General features: G+C 45.9%; 1 protein-coding gene across 2 annotated transcripts in view; it reads left to right on the top strand.

Annotated features, from left to right (window-relative positions):
- Nucleotides 1–220: 220 nt before the first annotated feature.
- Nucleotides 221–16,510, top strand: part of HIBCH (3-hydroxyisobutyryl-CoA hydrolase) — a 516,160-nt gene continuing 499,870 nt past the window's right edge. For both annotated transcript variants that reach the window (XM_040440248.1, XM_040440247.1), the window contains exon 1: nt 221–304. In XM_040440248.1, the coding sequence (XP_040296182.1) occupies nt 285–304 (20 nt within the window). In that variant the 5' untranslated portion in view covers nt 221–284. The remainder of the gene's footprint in view (nt 305–16,510) is intronic.

The following is a 16,510-nucleotide window of genomic DNA, read 5'->3' as shown; positions in this document are numbered from 1 at the left end:
CAGAGGTCCTTCAGCCCACTAGGAAACTCATTGTTATGATTAGTTGGCAGCTGCCTATGGTCATTTAATCATTAAAAAAAGCATTTCTTCTAAGAAAACGTTTATATTGCTGCATGCATGCACAGGTGCATACGTCTTCTCGCCCGGCTCCTGGAGTGGCTGCTTCTCCTAGCTCCTCCCATCCATGTGACTGATCACCTGATCGTGACATCATCAAAGGTCCTCACAGTCACCAGGTCTTGTCGTTGTCCCAGCTAGAAGTGTGGTTACTGCACGATCCTGCAATGCTGAGGTCCTCGTTAAGGTAGGCTGGCACAGCTGTCTCCTGCCTGTATGGAGCGTTGCAGATTCAGTCGCTTTGTTACTGGATTAACAGCTATATATACAGCACTATATGCCTAGGACAGACATCTCTACTTAAAGGGGTATTCCCATCTTAGACAATGGGGGAATATCGCTAGGATATGCCCCCATTGTCTGATAGGTGCGGGTCCCACCGCTGGGACCCGCACCTATATCGAGAACAGAGTGGGGAGCGCTGTGGCTGGAGGACCCCAGATTTCCTGGGGTCCGTCCACCACTAAGTGCTAATTCCCGCCTCTCCCATAGAAGTGAATGGGAGCGTGCCGCGCATGCGCGCCCTATGCTCCCATTCATTTCTATGGGGCAGACAGCAATAGCCGAGCCAGTGCTCGGCTATTTTCGGCGGCCCCATAGAAATGAAAGGAGGGCGGCTGCGCATGCGCAGTGCGCTCTCCTTCCCTTTTGGGGCTCCGTTCTCGATATAGGTGTGGGACCCGCACCTATAAGAAAATGGGGGCATGTCCTAGCGATATGACCCCATTGTCTGAGATGAGAAAACCCCTATAACCTGACTGAGCCCTGTTTTAAGTCAGTGGTCTGCCGTGTGATGCATCTGTAGCAGCACAACTGCCTTTCCACGGCGACTCTGGATGCACTATGGCGGCACCACCGGTGTCGTTCTGTTACTGTGGCCATCAACCCATCTGACAATGTTGCTGGTGTACCAATCAGGCTTAGTGCAGGTGTCACATGCTTCCTGAGGGTCTACTATTTAAACAGGCAGCTGCAGGCCACAGTTGCCTGTGATTGATATTCCTGCCTCACTAGCGAGTTTGTTTCCCAGATTTTGCCTCTGATGTGACTTCCTGGTATTTGATTTTGCAAGTTATATGACCTTGCTTGATATTTGACACTATTTGGTATTAAAGGGTATTTTCTGACCTATGCCCTTTTAAAGGTCATCAGTATCTGATCAATGGGGTCCAACACCTCCACTGATTAGCGGTTTGAGAAGGCACTGGCGCTTACAATAGCTTCTTGGTCTTCTCTAGGTTTGCCTAGGCCATTTGTCGTCATGTTTATCGATCATATGACCTAGGCACAGCTCGGCCCTATTGACGTGAATGTGCTGACACTACGCAATGTACAGTGCTGTGCCTGGTAAGCTGAGAGAAGGCTGCATTTATATTGAGAGTGCTGGTGCTTCTCAAACAGCTGATCAGTGTCGGACCCCCACTGATCAAATACTGATGACCCCAGTAAAAAACTTTTAGAAACCCCTTTAAGTAGCTGCTGCATGTTGCAATATCTGTTCACGTTTCCAATATGTGCTGTATACTTGCGATGACACTTTGATCTCATGACATTTTGAATGCACACAAGCTGTGCTATCTTATCAACTGTCTGCTGCAAATTTACAAGTTGTTAGAGAGCCGTGCACAACGGAGAAAATCACACTGACATCCCTCCAGGATCAAAGCAGAATTCTCTTGTTTATTAGAGGAAGTGAAGAAGTATATACTGCTCAAAAAAATAAAGGGAACACTTAAATAGGACCTTTCACCAGAATAAAGTATCTAAACTGACTATACCAGGATCCCCCTGCACTTACTGTTATCCCGGGCGCCGCTCCGTTCTCCGGTTATAGCCTCCGGTATCTTCATAGTTAGGCTCCACCCAGGGGAACCTGGCGTGGTCTCCTTCTCCTATGCTGTAGCGCTGGCCAATCGCAGCGCTCAGCTCATAGCCTGGCTATGAGCTGAGCGCTGCGATTGGCCAGTGTGGCAAACCCAGCCACTGTATATTGTCATTCCTGTATGTACGATGTTATTGCATATGTGTATGCCACTTTAAAGAACCAAGCATATATATGTTTTGTGTAATATGGTTCAGGTGGGCTGTAACGTTCCTATGCTGGCTGCATGAAAACCGCCAGCATTCATGCAATTGTATGTTGTTATGTGAGGGGACCCAGATAGCTAATTGTATTGTATTTGTGTATTCTGAGCGGCATTCACCTAATGATATGCCCTCAGACTTGAGCTATCTGGGATATGTTAATGTCTGTGTTTGCTGGGAGGGTGTGACATTGTGTGTTTGGGTGGGGATTCCTGTCTTGTTGTCTCTCTGTGTGTATTGGCGATGTCCTTTGTCCTGAGAGATAATTGAATTACTTCTCGCTTGTCTCCAGGACAGAGGATATTGTGTATTCGTCTGTCTGTGATGATTGCATCAACCCAGTGTGAGGTAATTCTATCACGGACAGAGGGGAGGATTTTGTGGGGATGTGTTGTAATATATTGATTGGTTGTATTTCAAACCCCTGTGGGCAGTACTATGTTTTTGGTTTGTGAATAAAAGAGGCTGTACGTAAAGTACAGTCAGTTCCTGTTTTACACTCAACATAGAGCCTCGTCTCATGTGTATGGGGATTGCTATACGCTGTATACTCCCCTGGCTATAACTCCTAGCTCTTGTAAGAGCTTGCTCCTGGTTCCTGTCTCTGGATTTAGGAGAGGTTCACCCACTGGAGCCTTGTCATAGGTCCAGGGTGGGTAGAAGACGGCGAGACCTCCACCAAGCTTTGGCGGTTCGTGGGGTCTGCAGTGCTGACGGGGTCAAGTGGAGTGCTTGGAGTCCTCTGGAAGCACTAAGAGCAACTATCGACGGAGGTACCCGGTCGGGGTGCTAGGCGTTTCGGTACAGTTCTTGGGAGGGAAGGATTGTATGCTGTACCGGCCTATTTGGATCATTGCCTGCTTTTCCTGTCTACCAGCGGATACCTTGTGGATCGTGCTACCCCTCCGCTACAGCCAGCACTACAGCATAGGAAAAAGAGACGTCGGCAGGTTCCCCTGGGTGGAGCCTAACTATGAACATACCGGAGGCTATAACCGGAGAACGGAGCGGCGCCCGGGGATAACAGTAAGTGCAGGGGGATCCTGGTATAGTCAGTTTAGATACTTTATTCTGGTGAAAGGTCCTCTTTAAACAACACAATGTAGCTCCAAGTCAATCACACTTCTGTGAAATCAAACTGTCCACTTAGGAAGCAACACTGAGTGACAATCAATTTCACATGCTGTTGTGCAAATGGGATAGACAACAGGTGGAAATTATAGGCAATTAGCAAGACACCCCCAATAAAGGAGTGGTTCTGCAGGTGGTGACCACAGACCACTTCTCAGTTCCTATGCTTCCTGGCTGATGTTTTGGTCACTTTTGAATGCTGGCGGTGCTTTCACTCTAGTGGTAGCATGAGACGGAGTCTACAACCCACACAAGTGGCTCAGGTAGTGCAGCTTATCCAGGATGGCACATCAATGCGAGCTGTGGCAAGAGGTTTGCTGTGTCTGTCAGCGTAGTGTCCAGAGCATGGAGGCGCTACCAGGAGACAGGCCAGTACATCAGGAGACGTGGAGGAGGCCGTAGGAGGGCAACAACCCAGCAGCAGGACCGCTACCTCCGCCTTTGTGCAAGGAGGAACAGGAGGAGCACTGCCAGAGCCCTGCAAAATGACCTCCAGCAGGCCACAAATGTGCATGTGTCTGCTCAAACGGTCAGAAACAGACTCCATGAGGGTGATAAGAGGGCCCGACGTCCACAGGTGGGGGTTGTGCTTACAGCCCAACACCGTGCAGGACGTTTGGCATTTGCCAGAGAACACCAAGATTGGCAAATTCGCCACTGGCGCCCTGTGCTCTTCACAGATGAAAGCAGGTTCACACTGTGCACATGTGACAGACGTGACAGAGTCTGGAGACGCCGTGGAGAACGTTCTGCTGCCTGCAACATCCTCCAGCATGGCCGGTTTGGCATTGGGTCAGTAATGGTGTGGGGTGGATTTCTTTGGAGGGCCGCACAGCCCTCCATGTGCTCGCCAGAGGTAGCCTGACTGCCATTAGGTACCGAGATGAGATCCTCAGACCCCTTGTGAGACCATATGCTGGTGCGGTTGGCCCTGGGTTCCTCCTAATGCAAGACAATGCTAGACCTCATGTGGCTGGAGTGTGTCAGCAGTTCCTGCAAGACAAAGGCATTGATGCTATGGACTGGCCCACCCGTTCCCCAGACCTGAATCCAATTGAGCACATCTGGGACATCATGTCTCGCTCTATCCACCAACGTCACGTTGCACCACAGACTGTCCAGGAGTTGGCAGATGCTTTAGTCCAGGTCTGGGAGGAGATCCCTCAGGAGACCGTCCGCCACCTCATCAGGAGCATGGACAGGCGTTGTAGGGAGGTCATACAGGCACGTGGAGGCAACACACACACTACTGAGCCTCATTTTGACTTGTTTTAAGGACATTACATCAAAGTTGGATCAGCCTGTAGTGTGTTTTTCCACTTTAATTTTGAGTGTGACTTCAAATCCAGACCTCCATGGGTTGAAAAATTTGATTTCCATTTTTTAATTTTTGTGTGATTTTGTTGTCGGCACATTCAACTATGTAAAGAACAAAGTATTTCAGAAGAATATTTAATTAACTCAGATCTAGAATGTGTTATTTTTGTGTTCCCTTTATTTTTTTGGAGCTATGTGTGTGTGTGTGTGTGTATATGTATATGTGTGTGTGTATATATATATATATATATATATATATATATATATATATATATATATATATATATATATATATATATAGATCCAGAAAAAAGAGCGGCACTCCGGTAGATAAAAGCAAAGTGAACCCTTTATTCACACAGGTGGTGCAACGTTTCGGCTCCAAGCATGAGCCTTCTTCAAGCAAAGACACAACTCAAATGGTGACAAATATATAGGGGAATCAATCATCATACAAAGCATGTGATCACAGACCACCCAGTGGGTGTGTTACAAATCATATCAAAATAAATAGTAAGTAAATACAGTGTATAATAATGAAAAAGATGAATCATCAATTAAGAAGCATGTCCATGCATGCTATATACATCAAAATACAAATATGTGCATTGAGTACAGTGAATAAAATCATGAAATATATCCATACAATTCATAAACGTAGATAGTGCAGGGGGAGGAGCAAAGCGGTGGGGCCGCACACATACCAAGCCAGCAGGGAGACCCATTCAGTATCGCCATGTCGGCGTTGTTGACATCCTATTGCGCAGGCGTGGTCAGGCACCAATAGCGGGTATAGGGCATACAGGGAGCGCGACGCATCATCACAGAAGGACGGCACCCCTACGTCATGTAGACGTCATTCCTGGTCTGCCGGGATGTTGCGCATGCTCAGTAGAGATCATAGTCACAAAGCGCCATCTTGGTGACTGGAAACTCACCAATAATCATACCCCTGTATTTCGCATCAAACCTAAACCAAATTAGGGCATCAGAGGCCTCAAAAGGTCACAAGGCTCCCAAATAAACGGGTGCCAACATGTCCAACCCTGTGAGAGATCCACCACAACTGCGGGATCCGCAGTATCTGCAGGGCTCTCTCCACAGGTATCAAGCCATCATTACAGCCCAGGAGGGATCTCCTCATATAGGTACTCATATGCTACAGGGTGATAGAAGAACAATAAATATTTTAACCAACAAGGGCTGTCATGTCACAAATACCCGTCCCGCGGTGCCTGCCAAGACCGGCAAAAACCTAAATCAAAGATGTCATTAAAAGAACAACAACAAAAATACAAAATGCAGTCGAGTGGTCCCCTCCTGAGGTATACTGCACGCACACCATCCGTATGATCCATCCCCCACAGTGTAAGGTGTGAGTGATCTGGAACGAAAAAAAGAAAATGTTAGGGCGAGAATAAATAGAGTTATGTAACTCTTCAAGTATGTACACTGATGACAGAACAACATCCCATAAAACAAAAAGGGGGCAAACCTACCCTTACAGAGCATCCCCAAAGTTATAGTCGACATTCAGGCCCTTAGGTTTCAGGCTGTCCAACTTGTGGATCCAGCTGAGCTCTCTAAGCTTTAGTGTCCTGGACCTGTCACCACCCCGCCTAGGTTGGGGTATGTGATCAAGGATCCAGCACCTCAAGTCACCTTCTCTATGCTTGGCCTCAGTAAAGTGCTTGGATACCGGTAGATCCAACCGTTTTTTCCGGATACTGAGGCGGTGATTGTTGAGGCGAGTCTTCAATTCAGTTGTCGTCTCGCCCACGTAAAGCAAATTACATGGGCAAGATAAAACATAGACGACATGGTTTGAATCACAGGTCAGATGAAATAAAATACTGTGAATCGCACCAGTGGTGGGGTGTACGAAATTCCTCCCTTTGCGAATGTACTTGCAATTGACGCAGTTCAGACAGGGAAAACACCCCTGGCCGGACTGCGTCAACTTGGTTTGTCTCAAGGATCCCTTGGGGCCAAGATCGGCTTTGACCAATTGATCCCGTAGATTTCTAGACCTACGGTAGGATAATAATGGCGGACTTGAAAATTCAGGGATGTCCCTAAAGCATGAGCCAAGCAGACCCCAATGTTTATTGAGGATCCTGTTAATAGAGGGGCTAAGTTCAGTGTACACTGAAACAAACGGAATCCTTTCCTTGTTGCGGACGGTGCTCCGCTGTGTCAATACTTCAGTCCTACCTAGGGTGCGAACCCTGTCCATGTGTTCCCTTAGTAGTCGTTTGGGGTAACCCCTAGCCTGGAACCTATTGGCCATGGAATCCAGGGTCGCATCAAGTTTAGCCTCATCTGATACCACACGTTTGACCCGGAGAAATTGGGAGAAAGGCAATGACTGGATCATTCTCCTAGGATGGGAACTGTTATAGCACAGAAAGGTGTTAGTGTCGGTGGGTTTCGTGTATAATTCAGTATACAATCTACCCTCGCTGAAAACCACCCGGGTGTCCAAAAACTGGATCTCAGTTCTGGAATGAACGAGGGTAAATTGTAAATCAGGATCATGACTGTTCCAGATCACTCACACCTTACACTGTGGGGGATGGATCATACGGATGGTGTGCGTGCAGTATACCTCAGGAGGGGACCACTCGACTGCATTTTGTATTTTTGTTGTTGTTCTTTTAATGACATCTTTGATTTAGGTTTTTGCCGGTCTTGGCAGGCACCGCGGGACGGGTATTTGTGACATGACAGCCCTTGTTGGTTAAAATATTTATTGTTCTTCTATCACCCTGTAGCATATGAGTACCTATATGAGGAGATCCCTCCTGGGCTGTAATGATGGCTTGATACCTGTGGAGAGAGCCCTGCAGATACTGCGGATCCCGCAGTTGTGGTGGATCTCTCACAGGGTTGGACATGTTGGCACCCGTTTATTTGGGAGCCTTGTGACCTTTTGAGGCCTCTGATGCCCTAATTTGGTTTAGGTTTGATGCGAAATACAGGGGTATGATTATTGGTGAGTTTCCAGTCACCAAGATGGCGCTTTGTGACTATGATCTCTACTGAGCATGCGCAACATCCCGGCAGACCAGGAATGACGTCTACATGACGTAGGGGTGCCGTCCTTCTGTGATGATGCGTCGCGCTCCCTGTATGCCCTATACCCGCTATTGGTGCCTGACCACGCCTGCGCAATAGGATGTCAACAACGCCGACATGGCGATACTGAATGGGTCTCCCTGCTGGCTTGGTATGTGTGCGGCCCCACCGCTTTGCTCCTCCCCCTGCACTATCTACGTTTATGAATTGTATGGATATATTTCATGATTTTATTCACTGTACTCAATGCACATATTTGTATTTTGATGTATATAGCATGCATGGACATGCTTCTTAATTGATGATTCATCTTTTTCATTATTATACACTGTATTTACTTACTATTTATTTTGATATGATTTGTAACACACCCACTGGGTGGTCTGTGATCACATGCTTTGTATGATGATTGATTCCCCTATATATTTGTCACCATTTGAGTTGTGTCTTTGCTTGAAGAAGGCTCATGCTTGGAGCCGAAACGTTGCACCACCTGTGTGAATAAAGGGTTCACTTTGCTTTTATCTACCGGAGTGCCGCTCTTTTTTCTGGATCCATTGATTGGGGCTGTAAGTCTAATCCCCCTGAGACGTGCACCCGTTTTCTCCTACTTGTGCCAGTGCCGCCATTTTTCTTCCTATATATAATATATATATATATATATATATATATATTCCGAGTGAGAGGGGGTGGGGACTTGCACACAGAAGGCTGGAGTGGCTCTGTGTGGGCTGAGAGACCACTATCCCCCAAGAGACACTGGTGTGGGAGCATGGAGACACATCGCACCCTCCTCCTAAGAACTTACTGACAATAAATAAGACATCACTATCTGGGTTGGATGAACAAAGGCCGCAATGCTTTATTATGGGTTACCTTAATTAAATTAACACCAGAATAAATTTATCGTAAATGATTATAAATACTTCTCCAATAAATAATTAAATAATTTATAAGCATAATCAATTAATTAGAACTACATCCACCCCACAAGCCTCGACTTAACAAGGCGGGGCCCCCCACCAGCATTGCAGCCCCTGTTCTATTGCCGATTGTAGACCCAAATTGTAAATATCCATCCCAATCTCGGACAGATGGACATTGTCAGACCTAAAAAGACCAGGTAAATATCCTTCCAGGTCTAAGTGCCTGTATGAAAGACCAGCTACCAACGGCAGAAACTTGGCCATTGCCCTGTTAATCCTTTTCCGAATTTTCTCCAGAAATAACTGTCCCCTGGCTGACCAAACCAGACGAGGCACTATTTCCGAGAAAATCAGGTTAACCCCAGGTAACATACCTTTATTAACACCAAATCTCTTTTCATTTCCCAAATTAAATCACATGTTCTTATCTTACCCAAATCATTACCACCCACATAAATGATTAAAACATCAGAAGAAGGCCACCTAGAGCAAAGTTTATGGATTTCAAAAAGCAGATTCTTCCAACATAGGCCTCTAACTCCTACATTTTCTGAATAGACTCTTTTCTCCGCTCTCTTCTGAGCCCAAAACACATAAGAATGGCCCACAATCCATATCACCACTTGTTTTCCTGCAAAACAAAGATTAGTTAGTCTGAAATCAAAAGACTAGGCCTAATATACAGCTTAAACCTGCTAGAATCCCAACGACCAATTTTTTTAACTACGGATTCGTCTAAACCCCATCTAGCCGCCTCCGTAGCTGCCCCAGTTCTAAAAGAATGAGAGGATATATTAAAGGAACTAAGACCCAGAGCACCCAAACACTTTTTAAGGACAGAACAAAATTGAAATTTAGTTAAAGGAGACACATCTTTATGGATCAAAAGAGGGGCAGGCCCGCTAGGCCGGACCCCAAACCATAATCGAATCGCCTGTACCGGGCATAATTTAGACCCCTCCCAAGAATTTAGACAGATTACTCGCCCCTTCCCTAGCTGGTCAGTTTTGGAACGCCTCAAGAAAATCTCAACAATTTTACACTTTAACGATACCTCAGCAAATTCCAACCCACTACAAGATGTCCGACTCTGAGCCACCAATTCACCAATACGTAAGGCAGCAAAGAAGGCTAGAATGAAGGCTGTACGAAACAGTAAGACTTCAAAATTATCAAAACAAACAATAGGTAAGATACCATACAGTTTATCCAACAAACCAATACAAATCGGTCTCCTACTATCCACCTTACTAACATTCTTTCTATAACCTTTCAATAGCTGCTTAATTGAAAAATAAGCAGACAATGGCTTCTCGCTAAATAATTTTTGAAAAAACGAGACTCGTGCCACTGCTCTAGAAATAGAAGAAAATGACAATTGTTTCTCCATTAAGCTTCCAACAAATAACAAACCACAACTCACAATGTCTAAACTACCATTAACAGACAGAAAATTACAAAACATTAACCAGTCACGCCATGCGGCTGAGTATGCAGCCCATGTTTTAGGAGCAACAGAGCGTTTGATACCTTCCGAAATTAATCCCATAACAGATCCCAAAGGTGCTGAGGACAAGGGGTCCCTTCCTCTTCTGCTTCTGGCGCTAGTTCCCGAAACTTCAAAAGCTGAAAGCAAGATAAAGAATCAGCTATGACATTCCTTTCTCCTATGCCTTGCTTTAACCCAGATATTCATCTTCATGCAACATCAAATGTCTTAACCGTTTAACTACCAACTCGCATTTTGATGATAAGGTATTAATCGCAAAGAGCACCCCTTTGTTGTCCGTCCTTAATAATATTCTTTTATTACTAAATTCTGAACCCCAAATCACTACAGATACTACCACTGGGAACAGCTCCAATAAAACAATATTTTTTGTCACACCACTAGAGACCGAAGAACCAGGCCACCGTTCAGCCGACCACTTACCAGCCCAAAAGGCCCCATAGCCACAACTTCCAGCAGCGTCAGTAAATAAACCGCAGTCACTGATTCGCTGATTAGCGTATCGCTAATCAGCATTTGTACTTTTATAGTATCTGTAAGTGATCAGAACTGATCAGTCAGATCTATAATGGTGTTAGTGTCACCTTAGCTCGCCCTCCACCCAAAACGCAGTGTTTGCCCGATCAGGCCTGATCGTTCACCCACGCCCACCCCGCCGCATTGACAAAAAAATTATTATTTTTTGATCACTGCACAATCACTTTACAAGCGCTGCGGCGATAAAAAAAATCAGTTTTGATATTTTTTATCAATCGCAGCGGCTTCCGGTACTTCGCTAGCCTCCCATTTGTAAGACAGACTTGCTTTTTTTCTTGGGTAGTCTCAGGGAATACCCCTAAATTTAGTAGTCCAAATGGCAAACAAGGGGTATTCTTCTGAAGAGGCCTACAGGATTATGACCCAGTCGAATGAGGAATGGGAACCCTCATCTGACGAATCCAGCGGGTCAGAATTCGAACCTGTAGAAAGCAGTGGCAGTCTGACCCAAAGTTCGGACGAGGAGGTTGAGGTCCCTGATACCACCAGGCGTACCCGGCCCCGTGTTGCTAGACCACAGGTTATGCAGGATCCACTTCAAGGACAGCAGAGTGGGGCTGGCGCTGTCTGATTACGTGGTGAGGCATACACCAGCAGCGCAGCCCATCCTGGACCTAGTACCAGCACTGCCGTAGAACATCGTGAAGTGGCGAGCACCAGAAGAGCAGTTGAAGCTGGTACGGTGGCACGTGCATTAGTTCCCCCGTCGCAGCCACTGCACAGACAGTCCCTAGAGTCCCTGAGGTGCTGGCAAACCCTGATTGGCAGTCCCCAACTTCGGCCGCACCAATAGTTCCCCCTTTCACCGCCCAGTCTGGAGTTCGGGTTGAGACAGCTCAGATCGGTTCGGCACTGGGATTTTTTGAGCTGTTCTTGACTGCGGAGCTCTTGAACTTAGTCGTGACAGAAACAAATCGGTATGCCACTCAATTTATAGCCGCCAACCTGGGAAGCTTTTATGCCCAGTCTTTCCGCTGGAAACCCGTCCAAGTTTCCGAAATTAAAAACTTTCTGGGCCTTCTCCTCAACATGGGCCTGACAAAAAAGCATGAATTGCGGTCATATTGGTCCACGAACCCAATTCATCACATGCCTATGTTCTCTGCTGCCATGTCCAGGACACGATTTGAGACCATCCTACGTTTCCTGCACTTTAGTGACAACAGCACCTCTCGTCCCAGAGGCCACCCAGCTTTTGACCGGCTCCACAAAATTCGGCCCCTCATAGACCACTTCAACACCAAATTTGCAGATTTGTATACCCCTGAGCAAAACATCTGCGTAGACGAGTCCCTTATACATTTTCCGGGCGCCTTGGCTTTAAACAATACATCCCAAGCAAGCGCGCCCGGTATGGGGTCAAATTGTATAAGCTCTGTGAAAGGGCCACAGGCTATACTCACAAATTTCGGATCTATGAGGGTAAAGATCAGACCCTGGAGCCGGTCGGTTGCCCTGACTACCTGGGGAGCAGTGGGAAGACAGTCTGGGACTTGGTGTCACCCTTATTTGGCAAGGGGTACCATCTTTATGTGGACAATTTCTACACAAGTGTGCCCCTCTTCAGGCATTTGTTCCTAGAACAGATTGGCTGCTGTGGCACCGCGCGACTTAGTTGCCGGGGCTTCCCCCAACGGCTCGTTACCACCCGTCTTGCAAGGGGGGAGAGGGCTGCCTTGTGTAACGAAGAACTGCTTGCGGTGAAATGGAGAGACAAGCGTGACGTTTACATGCTCTCCTCCATTCACGCAGACAATACAAATAGAATGGGCAACCAGTGTCATTGAAAAGCACCTCTCAGTCCATAAGACTATAATTTGCTCATGGGAGGGGTGGACTTCAACGACCAGATGTTGGCTCCTTATTTAGTATCCCGCCGCACCAGACGCTGGTATGAGAAGGTGTCTGTATATTTAATTCAATTGGCTGCCTATAATAGTTTTGTTCTCTACAGTAATGCTGGGAGAACAGGATCCTTCCTCAAATTTTAGAAAGAGATCATCGAGAACCTCCTGTATCCAGGAGGTACCGTGGCCCCAACCTCCAGTGTAGTGAGCCGTCTACACGAGTGACATTTCCCCAGTGTCGTTGCTGGTACCTCAACCAAAGCGTCACCCCGAAAAAGATGTTGTGTCTGTAGCAGGAGTGGAATAAGGCGTGACACCCGCTATTTCTGTTCTGACTGCCCTGACCACCCTGCCCTATGCTTAGGGGAGTGTTTCCGGAAGTACCACACACAGGTACACTTAGCATAGGGATTGCGTTCCACAGGACAGGCACACAGGGCTATTAGGGCCCATTCACTCACAGCTGCTGCAAACCTCTCCTTTCACCTGGGACAAAGTGCATAATGTACTTCGCCACATCTCTGGGCGATTTGCGCTTTGCACATTGTCCCATGGGGAAGGAGAAGTTTGTCCTATAAAGGTAAAAAACAAAAAAAATAAATCACCGGTAAGCAAAAAAGTTAATGTTCCGTTCAAATGTTATAAAAACTTAATGTTAATAAATTTATTGCGTTGCGGCCTGTTTTTTTTTTTTTTACCTTCTAGGTGGACCAACCGATGAACGAGCTGCAGCACTGATGTGCATTCTGACAGAAGCATTGCGCTGCTGTCAGATTACACACAAGTCGGTGTATGCGGCGCTGCAAGACGAGATTTCTCCTCTGCAGTAAAAGATATGTTTGCTGAGGCATATGAGCTGAGGGGCGCGGTGTTCATATGCTTTGGCAAACACTTTGTATTAAAAAAAAAATAATAATAAATCCCGCTAATGATTTATTCATCCACATCGATTGTGTGAATGGAGAAATCTGGTTTGCCAGGGCATACGAGCTGAGTGGGTTTGGATGTTGGGCTTTTTTCATCCACATTGATCGATGCGAATGAAGAAATCTGTGCCGTTCATTTTTTCTTTCAGCCCAGAGGCTGAACGGAAAAAAAAAATCTCATTACCCGTATGCTCAATATAAGGAGAATAGCAGAAACTCCTAATGCTGGCCATACATGTAATGATTGTGAAGACCCTCAAATGCCAGGGCAGTACAAACACCCCACAAATGACCCCATTTTGGAAAGTAGACAGCCCAAGGTATTCGCTGAGGGGCATATTGAGTCCATGAAAGATTTAAATTTTTGTCCCAAGTTAGCGGAAAGGGAGACTTTGTGAGAAAAAACAAAAAAAAATCAATTTCCGCTAACTTGTGCAAAAAATAAAAATCTTCTATGAACTTGCTATGCCCCTCATTGAATACCTTGGGGTGTCTTCTTTCCAAAATGGGGTCACATGTGGGGTATTTATACTGCCCTGGCATTTTAGGGGCCCTAAAGCGTGAGAAGAAGTCTGGGATCCAAATGTCTAAAAATGCCCTCCTAAAAGGAATTTGGGCCCCTTTGCGCATCTAGGCTGCAAAAAAGTGTCACACATGTGGTATCGCCGTACTCAGGAGAAGTTGGGCAATGTGTTTTGGGGTGTCATTTTACATATACCCATGCTGGGTGAGAGAAATATCTCGGTCAAATGTCAACTTTGTATAAAAAAATGGGAAAACTTGTCTTTTGCCGAGATATTTCTCTCACCCAGCATGGGTATATGTAAAGACACCCCAAAACACATTGCCCAACTTCTCCTGAGTACGGCGATACCACATGTGTGACACTTTTTTGCAGCCTAGGTGGGCAAAGGGGCCCACATTCCAAAGAGCACCTTTAGGATTTCATAGGGCATTTTTTACACATTTTGATTTCAAACTACTTCTCACGCATTAGGGCCCCTAAAATGCCAGGGCAGTATAACTACCCCACAAGTGACCCCATTTTGGAAAGAAGACACCCCAAGGTATTTCGTGATGGGCATAGTGAGTTCATGGAAGTTTTTATTTTTTGTCACAAGTTAGTGGAATATTAGACTTTGTAAAAAAAAAAAAAAATCAAAAAATCATCATTTTCTGCTAACTTGTGACAAAAAATAAAAAGTTCTATGAACTCACTATGCCCATCAGTGAATACCTTAGGGTGTCTACTTTGCGAAATGGGGTCATTTGTGGGGTTTTTCTACTGTCTGGCCATTGTAGAACCTCAAGAAACATGACAGGTGCTCAGAAAGTCAGAGCTGCTTCAAAAAGCGGAAATTCACATTTTTGTACCATAGTTTGTAAACGCTATAACTTTTACCCAAACCATTTTTTTTTTTACTTAAACATTTTTTTTTTTTTTTATCAAAGACTTGTAGAACAATACATTTTGAGAAAAATTTAAATAGAAATGTAGTTTTATTTGAAAAATGTTACAACTGAAAGTGAAAAATGTCATTTTTTTGCAAAAAAAATCTAAATTTCGATTAATAACAAAAAAGTAAAAATGTCAGCAGCAATGAAATGCCACCAAATGAAAGCTCTATTAGTGAGAAGAAAAGGAGGTAAAATTCATTTGGGTGGTAAATTGTATGACCGAGCAATAAACCGTGAAAGTAGTGTAGTGCAGAATTGTAAAAAGTGGTCTGGTCATTAAAGGGTTTCTATCACTTCGTTTCACCTATTTAGCTTTCAGACACTAGCGATCCGCTAGTGTCTGCTTTATCTAACCATCCTAATATAAGAGCTTATTGTCCTGCCGTTTAGCTAAAAAAATAACTTATATAGATATGCAAATGAGCCTCTAGGTGCTATGGGGGCGTGATTAGCACCTAGAGGCTCCGTCTACCTTAACAAACTGCCGCCGCCCAGCGCGTCCCTCCAGCCCGCCCATCTCCAGCTGAAGCGATCCTCTCCGTGCGCGTCTCTGTTCTGCGCATGCGCAGTGAATGTCTGATGCTTCCCTGCTCAGACATCTCCACTGCGCCTGTTCCTCGGAGCACTATGACGTCATCGGCGCAGGCGCAGTGGAGATGTCTGAGCAGGGAAGCGATCAGACATTCACTGCGCATGCGCCGAATACGAGGAGCATCGCATTCCGGAGGAGATGGGCGGGCTGGAGGGACGCGCTGGGCGGCGGCAGTTTGTTAAGGTAGACGGAGCCTCTAGGTGCTAATCACGCCCCCATAGCACCTAGAGGCTCATTTGCATATCTATATAAGTTATTTTTTTAGCTAAACGGCAGGACAATAAGCTCTTATATTAGGATGGTTAGATAAAGCAGACACTAGCGGATCGCTAGTGTCTGAAAGCTAAATAGGTGAAACGAAGTGATAGAAACCCTTTAAGGGTGTTTAAGCTAGGGGAGCTGAGGTGGTTAATATTAATATTTAAGTGAAAACCCAGTGGCGAAATTTCACATACCATCGCCTCCTTAACACATAATTCATTAACTCCAATACTTTTCTCCAAAACAGGCACGGTTTTTGCCACCGCTGCGCTGCTATCAATAACTTTCTCACCGCCATCAATCCAGACATCAGATGCTGGATGAACTTCCCGCCTACTAGCTACCTCCGCTAGCAGCTTAACCAGACCAGTAACCGCGATTCAGACACAGACGACACATTAAAATTCTCACCATCCGTAGCTCCCTCCTGGACCGACCCAGAGGATGTCTCACACGAGGTCTTCCATGGGGGCCAGAAGGAGACTCAACCACAAGTTGTGGGAACTCCTCAACTGGCTGCCCCATTAATACATCAGCATCTTCTCTTGTAAAGCTGCCTCCAGGAATGTTCTCCTTTTCTGCCACAAGAGGGTGCCGGAGCTGTTCTTTTGAACTGCCAGCACATTTCATGCTATGCTTCTTCTTGAAGACCTGCTTCTCCCCTTGTTGCCACTAGATGTCGCTGCCTCCTCTCTTCTTGATACAGCCCTGCTCTGCCGGCGTCC

The sequence above is a fragment of the Bufo bufo genome, chromosome 7 (genome assembly GCF_905171765.1).
Source record: "Bufo bufo chromosome 7, aBufBuf1.1, whole genome shotgun sequence".
In the NCBI taxonomy this organism is placed as follows: Eukaryota; Metazoa; Chordata; class Amphibia; order Anura; family Bufonidae; genus Bufo; species Bufo bufo.
This window is presented reverse-complemented; position numbering and strand designations above follow the sequence as displayed.